General features: G+C 34.9%; 4 protein-coding genes across 6 annotated transcripts; 1 reads left to right on the top strand and 3 right to left on the bottom strand.

Annotated features, from left to right (window-relative positions):
• Window positions 1-817: 817 nt before the first annotated feature.
• LOC118044838 (uncharacterized) lies at window positions 818-2269 on the bottom strand. Its single transcript, XM_035053323.1, has 3 exons — window positions 1455-2269; window positions 1250-1329; window positions 818-964 (listed from the first exon to the last, which is right to left on the bottom strand). Exons 1-3 carry the CDS (start codon window positions 2158-2160, stop codon window positions 818-820), a joined length of 933 nt encoding a protein of 310 aa, XP_034909214.1. The 5' UTR covers window positions 2161-2269.
• Window positions 2270-5112: 2843 nt separating this feature from the next.
• LOC118044639 (NAC domain-containing protein 83-like) lies at window positions 5113-6410 on the bottom strand. Of its 2 annotated transcripts, none has more exons than XM_035053044.2 (3): window positions 6127-6410; window positions 5717-6018; window positions 5113-5563 (listed from the first exon to the last, which is right to left on the bottom strand). In XM_035053044.2, the coding sequence occupies exons 1-3, from the start codon at window positions 6305-6307 to the stop codon at window positions 5303-5305; spliced, it is 744 nt and encodes a 247-aa protein (XP_034908935.1). In that variant the 5' UTR covers window positions 6308-6410; the 3' UTR covers window positions 5113-5302. The 2 variants fall into 2 exon arrangements, with proteins under 2 accessions (XP_034908935.1, XP_034908934.1); XM_035053043.2 differs by having other exon boundaries at window positions 5113-5560.
• A 9504-nt stretch (window positions 6411-15914) lies between these two features.
• Window positions 15915-17119, top strand: LOC118044641 (mitochondrial import inner membrane translocase subunit TIM8). The gene is made up of 2 exons (XM_035053046.2): window positions 15915-16075; window positions 16805-17119. Exons 1-2 carry the CDS (start codon window positions 16028-16030, stop codon window positions 16991-16993), a joined length of 237 nt encoding a protein of 78 aa, XP_034908937.1. The 5' UTR covers window positions 15915-16027; the 3' UTR covers window positions 16994-17119.
• Window positions 17120-17414: 295 nt separating this feature from the next.
• On the bottom strand, window positions 17415-22274 carry LOC118044640 (probable protein S-acyltransferase 7). Of its 2 annotated transcripts, XR_012167529.1 has the most exons (6): window positions 21792-22274; window positions 21076-21258; window positions 19549-19845; window positions 18531-18764; window positions 17546-18285; window positions 17415-17456 (listed from the first exon to the last, which is right to left on the bottom strand). XR_012167529.1 is itself a non-coding variant. In XM_035053045.2 (5 exons), exons 1-5 carry the CDS (start codon window positions 21915-21917, stop codon window positions 17743-17745), a joined length of 1383 nt encoding a protein of 460 aa, XP_034908936.1. In that variant the 5' UTR covers window positions 21918-22274; the 3' UTR covers window positions 17507-17742. The 2 variants fall into 2 exon arrangements, 1 of the variants encoding a protein (XP_034908936.1); XM_035053045.2 differs by lacking the exon at window positions 17415-17456 and having other exon boundaries at window positions 17507-18285.
• Window positions 22275-22650: the final 376 nt, after the last annotated feature.

The following is a 22650-nucleotide window of genomic DNA, read 5'->3' as shown; positions in this document are numbered from 1 at the left end:
GTTGCAATTGAATATTTTGGAGAAAACTATATAGTATAATTACCATAGTCAACTTTTAATGAAATACCCCCTAAAAGATTTTTCAGAAAGTTCACCGTCCTCCGAAATGAAACCAGTTACTGTAAAGCTATAGTTTGTGTCAATCTTTCAGGAGAAGAATTGAAATGCAAAAGTGAGCAAAACACTATATATTAGGATAGAGCAAGCTGTAGATTCCTCTTACGAAAATGGCAGGCATGGAGAGTCATAGAACTTGGTCTTGTTGAATTTCTGTCATATTTTGCCGAAGCAAATCTTGGAGTGGCATTAGGATCAGATAGGTGCACCTTCTGAGCTGATCAAATTGGCTCACCTGCTGGGATTCATCAAGGGAACACTCGGGTGTTTGGTGAAGCCGTAGAATCTGCATATATTCATTGAGGATAAAAGATTCCACAAAACTCATCCAGATGCACCGCAGTTCTTTGGAACCTCGACATCATACGATGCTTCAATGGTCTTGATTCTGTTTCCATACAATGTCACTTTCAATTGAACATGATTGACATAATTATCAAATTTATTGAAATTTGTTTGCATCATTGGTAGACGGAGCAAGGAAAATGGTTTCTTTGACAAATTTCTCAAAAAAAAAAAAAACACAATACTTTACACCTATACAGTCATGGCTGGCTAGTTGATATGAAAACACTTGATGATCGAAGCAATTTCCTATCATTGCGAAGAACAGGATTGTGACTACAGAAGGCGAAAGGGAACTCCCAAAAAAATCTTAGGGCTTCCTTCAATCTTCCTACTAGCATAATCGATCGACTTCTTATTGGCTAAGAAGACGAGCTTTATCATGGCCACCAGAGCAAGTTGGATAGTAGCATGATTTAACTTTAAGCAGATTCTTTCCCTTAGGAATGACCCTGAATCTTCGCCCTCTCTTTCCTTTCTTCTTTTCGATGGTCCCTGAGAGCTGAAGGAGAAAACAAAGAAATATAAATTTTTTTACAATGTAACAAAATGTAAGTAATAAATATTAATGGGCATGCTCATTTTTATGACTTCAGTTCCTGGTTTGCTTATCAGAGGAAGTTCTCCAGTACACTTATATTTGTAGTTCTGTATGAGTTGTTCACTTAATTATTGTGTAAAGATGAGTACGAAACCAGATTTCTGCTCAATAGCTTTTCGTAATGGTCATTTTGAAAAAGATAGAAAGAGGCTCAAGGATTTGCTTTAGAGCTGATAAGAACCATACCTCATTAGAATTCGCTGATTCAATGACCTCGCTGCTGTCCTGATCACTTGATGATTTTTTGTCTGCGTCATCATCCTTATCTGCAAGATTACAGCCGCCATGCATGGTGGGTAAGCTTGTAGTGACTTTAATTGGTTTGATAGTTTTCAATCGCGAGTAGTTTGTCAAAATATATAAGAGCTGAATGCTATTACAGATAAATTACCTTCGTCATCTGTGTTAGTTGATGATTCAATAAAATATACTCTGAAACTCGGCGATCCTGGACATATGCAACTTTCATCCATGCTTCCGAGTTCATCTTCTAGTTCCGAATCCTGTTCATTCTTATCTCCACACATTTCTATTCCATTCACATTTTTCATGGCTGTGTCCATTGCCTCCAAGGTCTTGTCCTCTCCATCTTCTCCATGTTTGCTATCTTGTTTGTCGCTCGTTTCATTATTATATGGTGCTGCTGATGCCAAGCCTTGAGACCCTGCCACTGGTGTTTCTACCTCCTTCATTTGTGTGCTTGTTTCATTTGAGATCATATTTATAGAGCCTGCAGGCAATGTTGCTTGCTCACATTGTTTGTTGAATTCTGGTTTTAATTCCACAGCCTTGGCAATCTTAACATTTTCAGTCGTTGTTTCATCACATTCCGGGGCCGGTGCCACCTTTACATCATCCTCTTGTGAGGATATACTCCTGCGATCATTATCTCCTGGAAAGTGATGATGATCACTAGAGCTATCACCATCGGAAACGCCATCTTTAAGCAGTTCTTTCTTAGAATGGTTGGGTGAATCTTTCACAATACGCGCATTTTTCTGTCTTTTCATCTCCTCATACCTCTTCCAGAAAAGGGGCCGAAGTTTGGCTGGCAACACATCAGCTCTATTGTCAGGCCTTGATCCACCACACCCCATTGCAAAACCAAGTGTACGTTCTTGTTTCTGTCACACTTGGGAGATAGAGAATCGAATGAATTCTGCATGGAGTGGGCGAAGAGATATGTAAGATAATTCTGACGTGAGATTTTAGGATTTATTACATTCGGATAGGTCCGTACAGACTGTTTTCACAGTTGTCCATGGCCATTTATGGGAAACTAGAGGATTTCAGGTGTCGTTTCATCCATTTATAGGAAAACATGTTCTATTGGCGAGCCTTTACTTTTTATATCAATTGAAAGAGTCAAGTTTGAGCCTCCCTACAGCTATGAAAAACACAAAAAAAACTCTGCTGTAGATGGCATGTGGAAGGATATATATGCTACTGCTTTTACCTCCTTGTTTTAGGCCCTCGGGGCGCTCTGACAGGATTCCTACAACTACTAAACCTAGTCATGCTCCTGAATAACTGGAAAACGCCTCAACAGCCCAAATGTTCACCGCAGGTTAAGAATATTGGGACCCTGAATTTAACACCACCCTAATTTTGGAACACGAAAATAGTTGTCTTCAGATATGATCTGAATCTTGTTGCTTAACAAATATTATCGAAGCAGTGTTCTTTCAAAACTCAACTCCTGGATTTTTTCACGGAGACCAGCTAGCTCTATCGATGATACTGATATGTACGGCGTCTCACTCACTGTGAGCCCTCTAAAGTCCATGATGTGCACCCTGATGTTATACATGTGAGTTTTTGAGGATGGTGTAATAATCAAAATCAATTTGACCCAATCTTGTTCTACAAATTTTCAATGGCTTTGAAAAAAAAAAAACAGATGGCAACGAGGTTACATGTATAATTGCTATATTTATAACTAAAAGGGAATTTATACTCGAATACTAGCTATATTTATAAGCTAGAAGAAAAGATATAGCCAAAGAGAATATATAATTGCATCAAAGGTTATCAGCTTAAATTTTAATTACTGAATCAGACTTCAATTATTATATATAATTCTACAAGCAGTTTTTCTATACAAATAAAATTCAATGGCTTATAAATTCGTTGAAACTTTTAAAATTAGGTCTAAAAGTTGTGCTTGAGTTGATTTTATTATTTTCCAAAGTTTTTTCAGCTTTATTGGTTTATTTCAGTTTTTTTAAAAAAAAAAAATAAGTGTGTTTGGAAATATAGTTGTGGTTATTTTTTAAAGTATTTTTCACTCAGAAAAATATATCAATAATATTTAAAAAAAAAAATTATTTTTGAGATCAGCACATTAAAATAATTTAAAAAAATAAAAAAAATATTAATTTAAAATAAAAAAAATAAAATTTTTTTAAAAATATTTTTAAAATACAAGATCAAATACAGTCTTTTATGCTGATTCTTATTTGTTTCATATTAGATATAGAGTTTTAATTATTTTTTTTAATGTATTTAAGAGTCCTGCGAATCTACGAGAAGACAGCCACTATTATATTTATTTTTCCAAGAATAAAGCAAAAATTTAAAGTTGAAATTTGTATTTTTTTTTCTTACCCATCAAATCTCGTGTGTTGTTTTGTGCATGTAGCTTTTGCCTGCGTCATATATATGTTCTATATGCACCGTCAGGCTTCAAGTACTTCACTTGCCACGTGGAAGAACAGCATAGATGGATTAACTTCGGACAAAGTAGCAGACAAAGTACGAGAGAAACCTATCCAGCAGAGGAATCTAAGATCACTAGAAGTGAAGAACAAGGGCTCAACCTTGAGAAGATCCATGACGCGTGGAGGAGGGCGTACGTGTATACCCATGCATGCATATTGCTATAATTTATTGACTCTCGCTTAATTCATAAATATAAATAAAGGGATTAATTAAAAGTTTTAGCCCGAGTTATGCTTGTCCGACTCACGAGTATCAATTAATTACCTCTGCAGATATATAAAAATTTAAAGTACTGCATTTCGGTCCTTCGTTTTCTAAAATGTTACACTTGTTCCATCTGGTTTAAATGCTGTTGCATTTTAATACATTCATATCAGCTAGGGTAAAACTGGCCCGAGTACTGAAGAGGAGTACTGGTTTTAACTCAAATTAAATCTGGATACATCAAAAACCAAATATTTACCGAACATTTTGTCCTCTTTGGAAATTTTTTTGTCTTTTAATTATATCGACATTTAAAGAGTTCATAAAATCTTAGAAGCAGTATCTGATATTTTTTTAATTTTTATAAGAGAGGGTTGAGCTTGAGATTCTCTAAATGAGAGATATTGATGTGGAATCTCTGTCAAATATGTCTTCCAGATCAGATTGATAAGTCTAAATTTTAAGAAAAATCTGAACCGGTATAATAAACTTTATAATAAAAACATGTGTAGTTTTTAAAATAATTATTGAATTTGATTAAGATTTTACAATTAAGCTCATTTCCCTATGAAGTAAGACAAGGTCATTGATTATTGTATGTTTGAAAATGTAATTGTTATTGCTTTTCAAATTGTTTTTTATTTCAAAATATATTAAAATAATATTTTTATTTTTAAAAAATTATTTTTGACATTAGTACATTAAAATGATTTGAAAACATAAAAAACATATTAATTTAAAACAAAATAAAATTAATTTTTTTAAAAAACACTTTTGAAACGCAATGCCAAACAGTTGATTTTTCTTATTATTTGTTTTTTATTTTTCTTGTTATTTTTTTATTCCTTTCCCTTCTCGCTAAGGTCTATTTAGTATACTATTTAAATAATTTTGTATATTATTGGCATTAGATTTTTTTGACATTCAAGAATTAAGTCAGAGAATTCTTTCTTTAATTTTAAAATATATAAAATCCGAGTTTTTTCTTTTCCCTGTAAGCTAAGTAAGATATGGATGGTTGTCTTCCGTCATATTTGTGGGCACAGAAAAATCGTTGTCTATTTTTTTTTTTTTTTTCAGAGAAAAATGCGCACATTATTTTCTCCGCATTTTGAGTCTGCAAATTAAAACAAACAATATCCATTCTACTGATGTAACTTCCAAGAAATTGTTACATGATTTTCTTCGATATATATATATATATATATATATATGTAATAATATATCCATTTACCTTAATGGACAAACAGAAGACAGGACATATGAGGACATGTGTCAGTAATACTGCTGTGGTTCTTTAATTACATGACAGGTTCAAAAGAAATTGCGGCTACTGCTTTGTTCATGATCTTGTTCATTTGAAGAGATGCCAGCAAGACTACTAGAGCTCGAACATGCAGACGAGACAGGATCAAAAACAATCTCGTCTCTCCCCATAAAATCAAAGAGTCTTGGCTGAGTTCCCCCAACGTTGTCATTTGTACGAGTTTCAGTTATCTCAGTTGTTGCTGCGCCTTTGTTTTTCAGGAATATTCGACATACAACCCATTTGTCCATTTGTAAAGATGAATTCTGCTGCGGACATCAAGCTTAATGTTATTCGGCGAATTGAAAGAGGAAAGTGATCGACGTTCTTTACTCAGAAACTTTATAAAATATGAAAATATTTTGCTGGCAGGAGCAGAGAAAACCATTTACTGTTGCATAAAATATGTAATAGTAACTTGCCTGGGCGGCTGAGTTTTCTGTCTGTGGAAAATTGCTATCTGTAGTTTCTACTCCTAAATTAACAAGGCGGTATTCATGCATAACCCAGTCAGTTCTGGATCCATGTGGAGCCTTCCCTCTATAAAAAACAAGAGTCTTTTTCATCCCTACAACATGGTTATTCTTCCAGCTTGAAGAAACTATTTGTTTGTCTAAGCCAGTTGCTTTCCAATAACCTGACGAGCTAGCTCTGTTGACCCTGTTTCCATTTGGATACTTGGCCTCCTTGCTGCTGAAGAAGTATCTTTCTTGCTCCATGTCACCTGCAACACATGCATGCATGATTGCTTCTTTTAACTTTCAGTGCAGGCAGGAGTTTTACAGGAAAAATATTGAATATTAATGTAACACTGTTAGAGCAATAGACTAACCTGGCAATTCCCAGGGATCATACTTGCAGACATTGACCTCAGGAATGACTGAAGCAGGCAATGGCCATGAAAGGATTTTGCGTTTAAGGTACTGAAAGACAAGCTCTTCTTCAGTTGGTTGGAAGCGAAAACCAGGAGGCAATCCGTTCATTCCATCTCTTACAAAGTTGAACTTTTCCATACCAAAACCTCTCTTGAAAGGAAACTGGCCTGTGGCAACTAAAACAAGGCAAGGGTAAAGCAACCACAGGTAGCTGTTTGCAATGCACTAGAGGTAATCGGGTTGGGTGTGTTGTAGGAGAAAAGAGAGGGCTCTTTATAGTAAGATTGATATTGATTTGTGGCATGTCTAAAGGCAACAATGTTTTTTAAGGCAAAGCTTGACACAAGGCTATTTAACAAATAATTCTTTAAAAAAAAAAGAAAAAAGAAAAAGCAGGTCAGAGATTGTTGCTCAAATTAAGTTTGTTTATGCTATTAAGATAAATCTCACGGTAGAACTCCTTCCTTACAAGTTACAACCAATAGAAGAAGAAATAAATTTTTTTAGGGTAGGACTTGGTTGGTAAATGGATTTGTTTCATAACATAGGATTCGAAAGTAAGAAATTTTTTTATTTTTTTTCACTAGCTATTGATAATTACAATCTTGATTGGCTTAATGCCTCGAGCATACCTTGATTAATCGATTTTAATTTTGAATGAAAGGGAAAAAAAAAAAGATTAAGTCCTTCGTAACTAAAACGAGCAAATTTAAATATTTCTTGTTAGCGTGATTACAGGACAGCCACACAGGATTTTCTTGATTGTAGGAGATTTGCCCTGCACAATATTAGTAACCATATCAAACGTATCTGTGTAATATTCCATTACGTATCTGTCATATTTCCATTCCTAAACCAACTCATATTCTTGTGTATATATATAGTTATTGTATCTCAGTATAGCAGAACATTCAAATAATATATACACAATTCTCTACAACCCTTCTCGTTATTGTTCTTTAGTCTCTACTTACATGGTATCAGAGCCTAGACTCTAGATCCAAATTTTTCATGTGCTTTTCTATCTCTGTCTTTGCAAAAATCTGTTCCTGCTTTTCTATCTCTGTGTCTTTGCAATAATCTGTTCCTACTTCTCTTTGGCATTTATACAAACACCTCTCTGACAGTATTATTGAAGTCTACAACTATCGTGTGCCTTGCTTCCTATCATCATCATGGAAAAACTTGATATTTCACAACCCATTACAACTGTTTTGTCTAGTTCAAACTATAATCTTTGGATTCAAGGAATGAAAAGCTTCTTAATTGGTCATAAGTTGTGGCGTATTCTTACTAGAGATATCACTAAACCAACCAGAGAGACAGATGAATCTGATACGAAGTTTGCAGATCGCTTGGAGGACTGGGATAGTAAAAATCATTAGATTATTGCATGGTTTCGTAACACCTCAGTACCAACCATTCACATACAATTTGCAGATTATGACTCTACCAAAGAAATCTGGGATTTCTTGGCTAATCGGTATCAAACCACTGGACTTGCTCACTATTATTAGTTGTGGACTACACTACATAGTCTCAAACAAGGATCAGGTCAATCTGTTAATGATTTCCTTGCTCAAGTCCAACCAATTTGGAATCAAATATCTCAAGCCAGCATTAATGAGGATCATTTGCATCTCATTCAAGTACTCATGGCTTTACGACCTATATATGAATCTGTTCGAGCATCTCTTCTACATCGATATCCACTCCCTTCATTAAACACTGCTATTCAAGAGATTATTTTTGAAGAGACTCGTCTCAATCTAGATAAATGTCCTCAATTTGATATAGCTCTTGCAACTACTTGGTCCTTACATCAGAAATTTAGCAATCAGATATGTAAGAATTGTCATAAAATGGGTCATGTTTTTGTTACTTGCCCTACTGTAGAATGCAGATATTGTCATACCTTTGGCCATATTCTTGAACACTGTCCCACACGTCCTCGAAGACCAAAAGGTGGGTTTTCTAAACCTAAAATCATGTCAAAGCCTAACTCTTCCTTTGTTACTGTTGCTGCTGCTACTGAAGGTTCCACTTTCGTCACTATGATTGATCTTGATGCAATGGTTAAACAGGTTATCTCTTTCAAATCCTCTACTGCCATGTCTGCTACTCCGGGTAACTCTTCTTGGTTTTTTGACTCTACGTGTTGTAACCATATGGCCACTAATATTAATTTTTTGTCCTCTAAAACACCTGTTTCTTCCTTACCACCAATCTATACTGCAAATGGTACTCAAATGACCATTACTCATACTGGTCATGTAACTACCCCCAATCTTAGTCTTCCTGAAATGTATCATATTCCTAATCTGACACTCAATCTTATCTCAGTTGGTTAGTTGTATGAGAAAGAACTAACAGTTATCTTCTCTTTCTTTGGTGCTCAGGTACAGGATTCATAAACGGGACAGATTTTTGGAATGGGTCGTAAAGTGGTTCGACTATTTGAGCTTGCATCACTTCACTTACCTCAAAAATTTATGTATGCTGCTACAACCACAAATTCTTCCATTCACCAATGGCATCTTCAACTTGGACATGCCTCAGCTAGCAAAATTCAACCTTTAATTTCTTGTGGATTATTAGGATCTACTAAGCTTGAGTCATTCAATTATTTACATTGTCAGCTTGCAAAACAACCTACCTTGTCTTTTTCCAATAATGTCTCTATTTCAAATAGTCCTTTTAGCTTAATACATTCTGACATTTGGGGTCCTTCTCTTGTCCCGTCTGTCAATGGTTTTCGATATTTTGTGTTATTTATTTATGATCATTCTCGTTTTACCTGGATATATTTTCTGAAACATCGTTTTGAGCTACCACAAATATACATTACCTTCGCTAATATGGTTAAAACTCACTTTTCTTATGCCATAAAAATTCTTAAAACAGATAATGCCATGGAATATAGAGATTCTTCCTTACTTCAGTTCTTGAATAAGCAAGGTATTGTGGTTCAACGTTCTTGTCCTCATACCTCACAACAGAATAGTAGAGCCAAGCGAAAGCATTGCCATATCCTTGATTCTGTATGTGCTTTTCTACTTTCAGCATCCTGTCCTGAAAAATTTTGGGGGGAAGCGGCTCTTAATGTTGTCTATACTAGTAACCGGCTCCCCACTTCAATTCTTCATAATTTATCTCCTTTTAAAAAATTGTTTGGTCAGCCTCCTGACTATTCTGTTGTTAAACCTTTTGGATGTGCTTGTTTCGTGCTTTTACAACCTCATGAACATACAAAATTACAACCCCGAGCCCGTCTGTGTTGTTTGCTTGGTTATGGGAATGAACAAAAAGGTTTTCGATGTTAGGATCCTATTTCCAATAGATTACGTATCTCTCGTCATGTTGTCTTTTGGGAAACCACCATGTTCTCTTCTCTTTCCAAGTTTCACCACTCTGTCCAAACTGACTCTTCCTTCTTCACTAATTCCTCCTTTGATTTGTTTCCAAGTCCTAATCCAGGTGATTCTGATGCACTCACTAATAACTCTTTACCACATGCATGATCCTCCTGAATCTATACCAGCTATTGATCTTGCACCTGTCCCTACCCCTACTCCTGTCAATCCTCTTCGTCGTTCCACTCGGGTAAGAGAAACTCCTCATTCTCTTGTAGATTTTCATTGTTATTCTGCTATTGCTACTCTTCATGAGCCTCAGTCTTATCGAGAGGCAAGTACTTACCCTCTTTGGCAGCACGCTATGAGTGAGGAACTTCAGGCTTTGGAGAAAACTCATACTTGGGACTTAGTTAATCTTCCTCCTAACAAGACACCTGTTGGCTGCAAATGGGTTTACAAAATTAAGACTCGTTCCGATGGAAATATTGAGCGTTATAATGCTCGTTTGGTTGCTAAAGGATACACTTAAGAGTGTGGTATCGACTATGAAGAAAGCTTTGCTCCTGTAGCTCGGTTAACATATGTTCGTAGTCTATTAGCTATTGCTGCAGCCCGAAAGTGGAAGCTATTTCAAATGGATGTTAAAAATGCCTTCCTTCATGGCGATTTAACATAAGAAGTTTATATGCTTCCTCCTCCTGGTTATCATGCTCCTCATAAAGTTTGTAAACTTTAGAAAGCCTTGTATGGATTAAAACAAGCCCCTGAGGCTTGGTTTGCCAAATTCAGTTCCACTTTTGCTCAGTTTGGCTTTCTTTCTAGTTCTCATGATTTTGCATTGTTCATTCGACGAATTGATCGTGGTGTTGTTCTTCTCTTAATATATGTTGATGATATGATAATAACAGGAGATGATGCTTCTGGTATTTTCGAAGTTCAACACCATTTTAATCAGCACTTTGAGATGAAAGATCTTGGTCATCTTAACTATTTTCTGGGTTTTGAAGTTTCTAAATCTTTTGAAGACTATTACTTGTCACAAGCCAAGTATGCATCTAATTTACTTTCTCGTGCTGGCATCACTGACACCAAAACAGAGTCCACGCCCCTGGAAGTCAATTGCAAACTTACACCTCTAGATGGCACTCCTCTTGCTGATCCTACTTTGTATCGACAACTTGTTGGGAGTCTTGTCTATCTCACTGCTACCCGACCTGACATCTCATATGTTGTTCATTTAGTAAGTCAGTTCATGTCTGCCCCTCGCTCCACTCACTTCTCTGCAATGCTTCGGATACTTCGTTATCTTAAAGGCACTCTCTTTTATGGTTTACACTTCTCTGCCAACTCTTTATTGGTGTTGTCTGGCTACTCTGATGCTGATCGGGGTAGAGATCCAACTGATCGTCGGTCTACAACTGGATATTGTTTTTTCCTGGGTAATTCTCTAATCTTTTGGCGTAGTAAAAAGCAAATTGTTGTTGCTCGCTCTAGTGTCGAATCTGAATATCGTGCTATTGCAGATGCTTCCTCTGAACTACTTTGGTTGCAGTGGCTATTAACTAACATGGGTGTTCCATATTCTTCTGCCACTATGCTTCATTGTGATAATAGAAGTGCTATACAAATTTCTCATAATAATATATTTCATGAGCGTACAAAACACATCGAGATTGATTGTCATTTTGTACGACATCATGTTTCTCATGGCACCATAAGATTGGTTTTTGTCTCCTCTGAACAACAAACAGCTGATATCTTCACTTAAACACTTCTTCCAGGTCGTTTTCAGGATCTCTTGCGCAAACTAAAGATAGCATCTACTATACCACCTTGAGTTTGAGGGAGGGTGTTAGCGTGATTACAAGACAGCCATACAGGATTTCCTTGATTGTAAGAGATTTGCCCTGCACAATATTAGCAACCATATCAAACGTATCTGTGTAATATTCCATTACATATCTGTCATATTTCATTCCTAAACCAACTCATATTCTTGTGTATATATATAGTTGTTGTATTTCAGTACAACAGAACATTCAAATAATATATACACAATTCTCTGCAACCCTTCTCGTTATTGTTCTTTAGTCTCTGCTTAAATTTTCAATATTCAGCCATAATTAAATCCCTTTTTTTCTAAGATTGTGAATAATTAATAGCACCCGCACCTGCTTCTTCTATCGTCTTTTTTCTTTTCCTCCTTTATTTTGTAAATGGACATTAATATATGTATACGAAGGATTGAATTAAGATGATCGAGGCACATGTAACATAGGAGATTTATGGGCAGTTGCCCCTTAAATTTTTTTTAATTTTTTTTAATAATAAGTATCGATTTAATTATTTTAAATTAATTAAAGATTATATCAATTTTAATTGAATTAGTTATGATATGGAATTAAAATTTTCATGAAATGAATAAGCAAACATATCAATTGTTGTCAATGAATAAAGATTGATATTTGCAATATTAAAGGTTAGTTTTTTTTAAAAAAAAAAAAACTATTTTTTTAAATGATCTATCATGATAAATTCAAACTATCAATATTGATTCATATCCGTGCATTATGTACAACATGCTATATGGCAATGGAATGTGAAATGAGTTTTGATGAATTAATTTGTAATTTATTATGAATTTCATATGGAAGATTTAGAATTATTATATGTAACTGAACTAAATTTTATTATTATAAAAAACTTAAAGAGAATAATTATAATATAAGTTTTCTCATTTTAAAAGTATTTTTAAATTTATTTTATTTTATATGAGTTAGTATATTTGTTTCAAATTGATTTTTGATGTATATCTATATAATATAGTATTTGTTAATTAATTTGTTTTTTTATTTAAAATATTCTGGTTCTGCCACGATATTATTGTCCTTACTTATTTTATATACGAGAGTGAAAACCAGGAAATTAACAAAATATATATATATATTTTGAAGCTCAGCTCTGGGCATTTTGTGTTGCACCCGATGAATGCAGCAAAGAGATATAACAAAATGTCTTAAGAGGAAAATAATTCGTAACCTTTCCTGCCATTGCACTACTAAGACACCATGCCAAGGCAAATGATCTTTTAACTTCTCGAAGTGAATTGCAAAGCTACAAAATGATTTCTTACCCGTTTCCTTTCTTGTATTGCTTCTACTTTTCTTCCACCTCGATCGAAGTCCTTTTTTTCTTGTAGCTAGTGGCTCTGGATTTTGAGACTTTAAGCACTTTTTTTTCTTTTTTCAATATAGATATATATAAGAAAAGGAACCTCAATGCTAAAGAGCCTCGAGTCTTCACTTTCCAGAATGGATAAATTTAGCTTATGCACAGACACTGTAGCCATCAATTCTTGTTAATTATAAGGTGTTTTAACGAGCCCACATGGCTTCTTTTTCCTTTTCTTACGTGTATTTGCTAAATTTGTTAGGGAATTAATGTTTTTCTTTTTGTTGAATATAAAAATAAAAATAAAAATAAAAGGATAGCAAAGACGAGACTTGGAAACAAACACATGGCGTTCCTCTTTCCTATTTTGCAAGAGAGATGAATGTCCATGCATGAATTGTTGAAAGATTTTAATGAGTTGGGTCTTGAAGAAAACCAATAAAAGTCTCGTTATTATAAAATTAAAATAGTGTTTGTTTTTTTATAATAAAAGATTAGAGTTTTTTTATTTTGAATTAATATTTTTAATGATTTTGAATAGTTATAATATATTGATGTTAAAAATAAATTTTTAAAAAATATTTTTATATAAAAAATATTTTAAACAACAACCACAATACTATAATATCAAAAATTATATAAAGCGCACTTGAGGTATTGGCCCAGCGGTTGAAGGGACTTGTTCCCTTCCTTTGCATCCTGGGTTCAAACCTCACTGTGCACGCCTGTCATCCCCACGGTGTCTTACATGCTCACTGGGTTTGCAGGATGTTCAGTGAGCCGTGGAATTAGTCGTGGTGCGCGCAAGCTGGCCCGGACACCCACGTAAATAAAAAAAAAAATCATATAAAGCAAAATCCTTTAAAAGGATATAAAGTCAATTCAATGAAGGAGATCGTTTCCTAAATAAGTAGGACATGAGAATTGGTACTTTCCTTCACTGCGAAGATGTCGCCTTTTTCTTTCCATGTGTCGCAAAGACTTTTAATTTGTGTACTTTGTTGCTAGCCATTGCTTTCCTAAATAAACACGTAATTTTTTTTGACCTTCTGAGGCTGCAATCCTTTCATGTGTATATATATTATTTATATGTCAAGCCTTGCTTCCCACCATCTTTTATTCTTCCCATCACAACTTCGACGAGTGGGTTTAATTAGCAATTTCTTTTTTTCATGATTGTTTCTTTCTAGGTTAGGCTATGTTAGTAACCGCACTACATGTTTCTTTTCTTTGAGCTTTATGATAAAGATGATTTTCAAATTCATTTGCATGTCAATTTAACCTTGCGGTGGATACCGTTGAAGATGTTTCAAAATCCAAGTTCTTAAGGAATATAGTTATTTTAGTGATTCGATAATATATTTGATCAAATATTCTTGCTATTTGATTTATTTTTTAATAATTAAGAAAGGTAGTGGCTTGATATCAAAAACCTAGTACCTGCAAAACAGTTTTAGTATCTTTGTAGAGAGAATATTCAATAAATATGCAAAACAATATTAAATTCTAAAAACAAGATTATTTGTTCTTGTTTTGTTATATAAATGATGTTTTGTAAGAAATAGTTGTGTTATGTTTATATTTATTGAGAATTGAAAAATCTTGAACCTTTTATCTGGATGATTCAAGAGGTATTTATACCTCATGAATCTTATTATTTTACTTGAATGAGAAGGATGAAAAGTCATTCACCCTTGTAACATTAATAAAAGACAAATATATCTTACACATGTATTAATGAGTAATAAATATCATTATATAAATATTAATGAGAGACAAATATTCTTAACACAACATTAATAAGAAAAAAATATATATTTCTTATAGATGTATTAATATAAGATGAAAATGTGTAGGGTAAAGGGAAACTCTTGAGTACAAGTGGAGTACAAACTTTCTAATCTAATAGTGAATTACTTCCTCAATAACTTAAAATGACTTTTATTTTAGTATTTGTAATTGTTTAATTTTTAAAAATTATCTCCACCTTAGGACTCAAAAGGTAATTCCAATGTTTGGATCTTGGAAATTTAAGAAAACAATTAATTGGATTTGTGGGTAAAACCGAGTAAGGTGTAATTAGATGATGGCTTTGATTGGGAAAATGGTTTGCTGGGGACTTAATCAATAATAGTGCAGTAGTTGGAGGGTACATTTTTCCCTTTCCCTAATATCATATAGTTAATTTTGAACCAATTGCTTTCAGGAATATTATATATTAGGGTGTAAAGATGAACAACTATGTGTGAGATCAGAAAGAGCATAGCTTCTTTTACCATTTTTTGGTCAGAATGTTGACGATCATGCATGCAGCCTCCCTCTATCGAGATTCAATTGCCAATTTAGTAATTGCTTGATTGTCGAAAAAGGCAATGCTTAATGCAGAAGAAAATTTTGTTTATGTGTGATCTTGCTGCAGCTAGCATGCTTTTCGCTCCATGAATGTGCAGCCCACTTTATCATCTTGGTTGCTTCTTGGGCTATACAAATGGTTAGTTTATAGCTTTCTTGCTTGCTTTTTTTCATAAATATAAGCTTTGATTAATCAGGAAATTGGATCCATGTTATGAACAATAACAAAAAAGTCAAACACTTGCTTAATCGTATTGCTCAAGTCTAATGGTCAAAATCCCATAAAATCTCTACTCTCCATGTGTATTCCCACCTTTTTATCACCATGGATTCATTACACCTATGAATTAAGACTAATCTCATACACATATGTAGCCTTGTTCATGTAAAAGTCTCCCCATACAACCTTGGTTTATTTTGCCAAAACTAATTAATTATTATTAATTCTTTTCTATTTTACAAATTAGAAATATCTTGAGATTAATTTTCACATTTGATGAAACTATAATTAAAACCAATAAATTTTATGGAACTTAGCATCAACAAATATTTAAGATATTGTTTACTTGCTATCCCAAAATGATCAAAGAGATGAAGATAGTGAAGGTTACTATCTCAACATTTAAAACATATTTCTTTTAGAAATAAATTATTATAAAAATTAATTATTTTGTATATTTTATTTTAAAATAATAATTAAACGTATACTTAAAAAATTAGTAAGGAAAAAAATGTTTTAGATCTTTTGGTTATAAATGGATAACATGAGTTTCGAAAAAACTTGCAACAAGAAAGTATATTTTGGTAGTCCATTGGACCCAAGCCCAAGAAACATTTTTTAAATTCTTGCTATCTTTTTGTTCTTTTTCTTTTTTGGTACCAAAGAGCAACCCTAGCTTAGGGTTTTTGAAAGAAGCGGTCGTCAAATTAGAAGCAGGGTTTTAGGCCTAGAAAGAAAAATCAAAGAAGCAACTAAAAAATGGATCCTTCAGCACTTAATTCACCTGAACTGGAACGATTTCTCTCTGTAAGTTTAGAGTCCCTCTTGCCCTTTTCACAGCTTCCTAACTTTACATTCTTGAGCTTTATTTTTTAAAAGATTTACACTTGGTGTTTCTATTTTCTTGGTAAGAATATGGTTTTGTTTTTTTAATCATTGAAGGTCTCATATTTTTGGTCATTATTATTAGTTCATTGGTTAGCTGTCTGGTTATCATAATTTTACCTTAAATCTTTGTTGTGTATTTAGCTGCTTTTGCTGAAAGACTCAAACTTGATCGGATATTTGATATGGTTTGATAATTTGGGTGATGGGGTTAGTGGGAAATCTTCTGCTAAGGATTGTTTGCTGATTTGATGAGTAAAGTTAATTTTTTGAAAGTAAATTTCTGGTTTATTATTTTAGATGATATTCTTATCGACTTTCCTAGTATAGTACTGCTTGTTGTTGGTTCTTGTTTCTATTTTAGGGAAGGTGCTGTTGTGGTTTTAATGATTTGATTTGCTTTGTAAAGTCTTCAGAACTATCACTTGGCTATCATGGATTTAATTGAATAGGTAATTATACTATTTTGTGTGTAATCATTGCATATTTGCTTAGAGTGGAGAAAATTTGAGGGGACTGTCGCCTTGTAATTTGAGTATCTTAAGGCAGTAATGAATCGGGGGTGGTCGTTATTTTCTGCTGGAACTTCGATATTTTACAATTATGCATGTGATTCTCATTTTGGAATGATTTTTTTTTTTAATTTTTCAGGAAGAGAAGGAAAGAGCTATGGTTAATGAGATGGTGGCAAAGCTTACAAGTGCATGCTGGGACAAATGCATCACGAGTACACCTGGGAGCAAATTAAGCTCAAGTGAATCATCTTGCCTCTCTAACTGTGCTCGAAGTTATATGGATATGAGTCTCATCATTATGAAGCGCTTCCAGTCCATGAACTAACTTCATGGAGAATTGGCCTACTGTATTGGTTTGCAGGATGCAGCTGTGCTTTAGCTTCTGCCATTGGTTAATTACACTAGCTGTACCCTTCCTCGTATCAAATAAGAACAGTGTGCTTTCATAATATTTATGACTTGTGATTTGTAAATTGCATTGAATTCGTGAGCAGTGATAGCTCCTTCAAATACAGGTAAATCATTTAACATAAGAATTCATGCGGCCAAGAATGGAAACTGTTGCGAACTTCTGAAAGTTGTTTAGTATGTTCTTTCAAGTGAAGCCAGCCCCGACTGTGCAAGTTCAGTCAGTGTTTATCACAAATGGTTTAAAGAACCAACGGTGGCAAATCATAGAAAGCTTAACAAACACTTTGATGTGGCTGAGTTAGCCAGGCACCTCTTCTACGTTCTAAACAGAGGGCTCCGACGACAAGAGCTCATGCTCAATCTTTCCCTTCCAAAATCTAGCAAAACAAGACGATTATTACAACAACCGTGCAGGGATTGGTCGATATTGCAAAACATAAAATATATAGCAATCACTTATACTCACCAAATGCACAACTGGTTTTGGAAAAATTACAACGGCCTAAAACGGTAAACCCATTGAAACAGATCATTATACATGGGGGAGAAGGTAGATAACGTGAGGGACCAAGAGCATTAACGGCCAGCCAATACGATAGAAACATATCATTCTTTTTTCTTTTTTTCCTTCCTTGTTCTGTACAATCATATCTTCTTTTCATTTTACAACTTTGTATGCCTCTTTGACTGCTGAGCATCTGATGTCAAGTTGTCACCAATGCCACAAGCCGGCCGCTCTGATTCCCCCATTCCAGCCGTTGAAGCAAGATCAGGTGATATATCCCAACTGCCACTTTTTCTCCCCAAACTTGATCGTCTGGAATGCATGACGCTACGCCCTTCCATACCCTGTGGCGGAAGGATCCTGCTTAAATCTGGTGAGAAATCAGTCAATCCACGACCCCCATGTAGACTGTCATCATTTCTTATTGTTCCATCATAATCATCCGCATCCCCTGCAGCCTCATCCCAGACTGGCTTCCTCCCCATCTCTACATCACCAGCAGATTTTCCCACCCCTGAACTGACAAAACTACTAGCTACCATTCTAGGTGGAATGGTGTTTTCCTTTGGAACTTTTGCCCTGAAATTGTTCTTAGATGGATGAATGCTAGAGCAAAATATCTCCATGAAGTTCACAATCAAACCTTTGTCAAATGGGTTGGCTAGCCCATCATACCGGTATCTAAAGTTCTCATAAGTAGACTGCCAGCAAAAAAAAAAGCAATAAATATGAGTAAACTAGAATATGTCATTAAACATGAAGAATGAAACAGTTTTTTTAGGCAAATATATATCTATTATAGAAGCAGAGTGCAAAGCAAGTGGCAATGGAAGGGATGCAACAAGAAATAACTGAAGGTGATAAAAGAGTTTACACATGAGGATATAAAACTAAAAGTGAGACACATTATTGATTTCAATAGGCCTTGACAAGGAGAGTTTATTACCTGGTTTTTACTGATGAGATATGAATGGAACACGGTAAGACCACCAACAAACCAAACTGAAATAAAGGTGTAAACTAGTAGTGCAATGGAAGCAGGAGCTTTGGACATTGCTTTCCAAATTGATGTCTCCTCACTGTTCATGATCCTTGTAATGTAGACCCAGCAAAATGCATGTACATATATGCAAAGAATTGTTGCGGTGAAAACAAACATGAAGAAGAACCGGTAGTTCCGCTGCACCCAAAACCAGAAAGACAAATCCCAGCTCAGAGAATGATCATCATCACATAAACAAATTTAAGTGATGGCAAAGGTCAATATTTTGCCAGTGCAAGTACTAGCTAGATAGCAAACTGAAAGATAATGAGTTTAGCTACAAAAGATCCTCCAACAGTATATTGGGCAGCCTAGGCAAATATTGACACATTCCAGAACATTATCAATGAACGCACACAAATTTTACTAATTCTGGCACACTTCCTAAAATTCAATATAACTGAAAAGAATATCCACTTGCTATTTTTGGCATTTTAAGGACCTTTACTTCTGCAACTGGTCCAGTTATACTTTAAAAAAGAAAAGAAAAGGCCATGCACTCCTTGGATGTCAAAGGATTTTTCCAATATTAACACAGTATCTTGTGATCTCGGATTTTGATCACTTTGAAGTTTGAAGCTACTTAGCAGGAAGGTTATCTTCAAATATTTAGTAACAAAACACCGGCTAACCCCACAAATAATTAGTGTCATTCCACCATGCAACAATGATGCCACATATTTTCCCTTGTTGAACATGCATTTCATTAACAACTTAGTTTGTAAATTTCTCTTTCTTTTGATGGGGAGCCTACATCCAAATATGGTTGATAATGACAATTCAAACAATCGGAATCAAGTAAACACCATGCTCAATGCACGACAGAAAATTTCATGTTTTCCTAAAACATTGTTCTGGAGATGGCACTAGCTAGTTAAGATTTAACGAGTAAAGAAATGTCACAAAGAAGAATGATCATTACCAGTCCAATGCACTGACCAACCCAAGGGCAGTGATGATCAAATCTTTCCACACAGTTATTGCATATGGAACAGTGAGAGCAGCGTGGCGGCCTATAAAGCATGCAGGTATCACAGTACTTGGTCTTCACAGTCATCCCATTGATGATAACATCCTTTGTGCGTGGCAAACGAAAAGGTGGGGTTTGGCCAGGAGTAAGTGGAGTTGGCCAGTCATAACCTTCTGGCTCTGGAGGATGAGCATTACGAGGTATTATACCAGGATCTCTTGCTGACGTTAGTAGAAGAAGGGTTAAATCCTGGAAGAACAAATACATTCATCAGTTAACAGCACAGAACTATGTTAGAACTTTCTGCCAACCTAACCTCTATAATTAGTATTTCAAGCAACTCCTTCCGCTACACTTTAATGATCAAATAAAAGCATTTGTGCAAACAAGGTGGCAACCTCAAACTAGTTTGGGTTGGTTGTATGAACCTTGTTCTCAATTTGTTGCTTAGGGTCAAATTTTCAGTAATATGTTGTGAGATAAATGACCTTTTTATCACTTCAAACCCAAATGATTATGATCCAGCTCTTTTTCTCTTTTAATTCTGCTACTTAAATTGAATCACTCTTCTGCATTGGTGCATCCAAAGAGCATTGCTGTAACCATATCATCACAAACGATCCTCCATGAACTTATCCTCAATGGAAACTGCATCCACTTTCCTATTATATACCAGTGTCACATTTAGTCCCTTTTTATATTTCCATGTATGCATCCTAAATTTTAATCTCATATATGCACATTTTCAGAAAACACTGCATATTCAGTCCTAGAACTCTTTTCAGGTTTGAAATTAAGAGATCAGTCTAACTTGTTAAGAATCCAGAGAAGAACACATGACAAAGGGAAATCCCGCACCCCTTCCCACCAAAAGTAAGGAAACCCCAAAGAGGACACACTGTTGACACTTTTAACATGCGCCAAAAGGTCTATTGCAACAAGAGCAGAATGGTTGTTTCCTGGATAAAGCACTCATGTTATGTAAGGATGATCAACTAAGGTCTCAACATAATTCACATCCTTATAGCAGAAATTCAGGTTATCCATTTGGGGCACGCTTGAACACATACAAATTTTCAAACTTGCAAAAATTCATTTCTTTATCAGCCAATAGATGCGTAAATATGCTACAGTAACAGAAGCAACAAACTAAAGCCATAGTTATATGCTGTCATTGATATATGCATATGCCACCTTATAACCTTTATTTATGCACTAAACTTGATTGTTACAGAATAGCCCGTATACTAGGACCTCAAAAACAGAACAGTTAACGACTGGGTTGCTTTTAAAGGAAAATACTAAAATGAAGGCTCTGTGATTGTCAGAAGATGGGAACTGCTATCTATTTAAGCTTTGTAAAAACTCATCATAACAATTAGCGGAGTTCATTGTTAAGCATATGGTGCTTCAGCAAGCGGAAGGACAAAAATTGAAGGAAAAAAAAATTACAGAACTTAAGAAAGGAAGACTACTCACTAGTAATGTCAGAACGATAGCAACGACTAATATTGATATTCCCAAGTGATGAGAAAAATCATCTTTCAGCTTTCTTGCTACAAAGACACAGAAAATAGCAGCAGGAGCCACAATAAGAAATATGGTTAACAGAAGAGATCTCGCATCTGGTCCAAAAATAAGCCTCCCGTGAAGCAAGAAAGTCTGCATACAAAACAACCAGCTGTGGCATTATGCAATTATCAACTATTGTCAACATGAACGAATAAAAGAAAAAACCCTCGCAATGGCATAATAATATTTAAAAAAAAATGTCGAAAAATAGTAGCAATATCTACATTATGCTTTTCACATCTTTGAATCACGAAACAGAAAAGGCCATGATATGTTGGAAAGTGATTTTTTCATTAACCACAAACCAAAAAATTGATTCACGGCAGTAACAACAGCTGCAAGAAATCTAAATTCAGTTACTCATTAAACAAACCAACCCCTACCCATTTCACAATAAGCCAACTACTTGCAAAATAATTTACTCAAGTGAGCCATAAACAGAAGTTGCGAGCATAAATAACTCAAATTGACTGCTAACTTAAGCCCCCCAAAAAAAAAAATCCATTTTTAACTCCTTTATTCCATTCTTAAACACCCCGAAATCCAATCTTTATCATCATTCTCACAAAATCTCACACTTTCCTCGACAAAAACCCAGAATCCAAAACTAGAAATTAGCTTACATTACTGCCTTTCCATGCCTGGTAAGTCCTGAGCTGATCCTCCTCATCGTCACCAGTAACAGCAGCGTCCACCGTAGCTCCGGCAGTCGGATCAGGAGGAGGTGGGACCACATACATGTCTCTCATCCCTCTTTTTTGTTCTCTCTTTGTAAGGTCAATTCTGGATAGCTGCAACGCTTTGCAAAGTGAAAACGAAAAGGAAAAGAGACACAAAAAAAAAAAAAAAGCAAATAAAGGCAGCTCTTTTAATAGTACCGCACGATAAAAAGCAGAGACTATTTGACTTTTACTTTATTTTTGTTAACAAGACAAATTGGGTTGGTGGTGGGGTGAGGTTCAAGCTATGATATTATGGTTTATGAGGTAGAAACCACCACCAACGACGGCGTAAAGGGTCGCAGTCGAGCTGCTCGTCTACTCCGTCTAAGTAAATGGCAGAGTACAAAAATATTATACTATACAATCTCATTCAAGAAAGTTATGTATTAGGGCACGTCTCAACACTTGATTATCTTGTTTTCGGTGATAAGGACATTTACTAACAAGGAATCTTTTGAATTCTAAATTCTCAGTGTCTTCCTAATGTCAAATGTGCCCTAAGAACTCTTTCTCTTCTTTTTTTCTTTTTTTTTTTTTGTCTTTTTAATGATAATGAGGTGGAATATGTTGTCTTCTTAAACCAAATAATTATCGTTAGAAAGATAATCAAATTGATTGGTGTGGTAAATTGCGTTTGTTGTCATTAAACTTGATTCAACTATGAAGTTCGTTTAGACTGTAAGAAGTTATTAAGAATGTTTTGAGTTTCCATAAGTTTAGCAACAAGGATCCGTTCGAATGGACCTCATAATTCATTTGC

The sequence above is a fragment of the Populus alba genome, chromosome 12 (assembly GCF_005239225.2).
Source record: "Populus alba chromosome 12, ASM523922v2, whole genome shotgun sequence".
Lineage (NCBI taxonomy): Eukaryota > Viridiplantae > Streptophyta > Magnoliopsida > Malpighiales > Salicaceae > Populus > Populus alba.
This window is presented reverse-complemented; position numbering and strand designations above follow the sequence as displayed.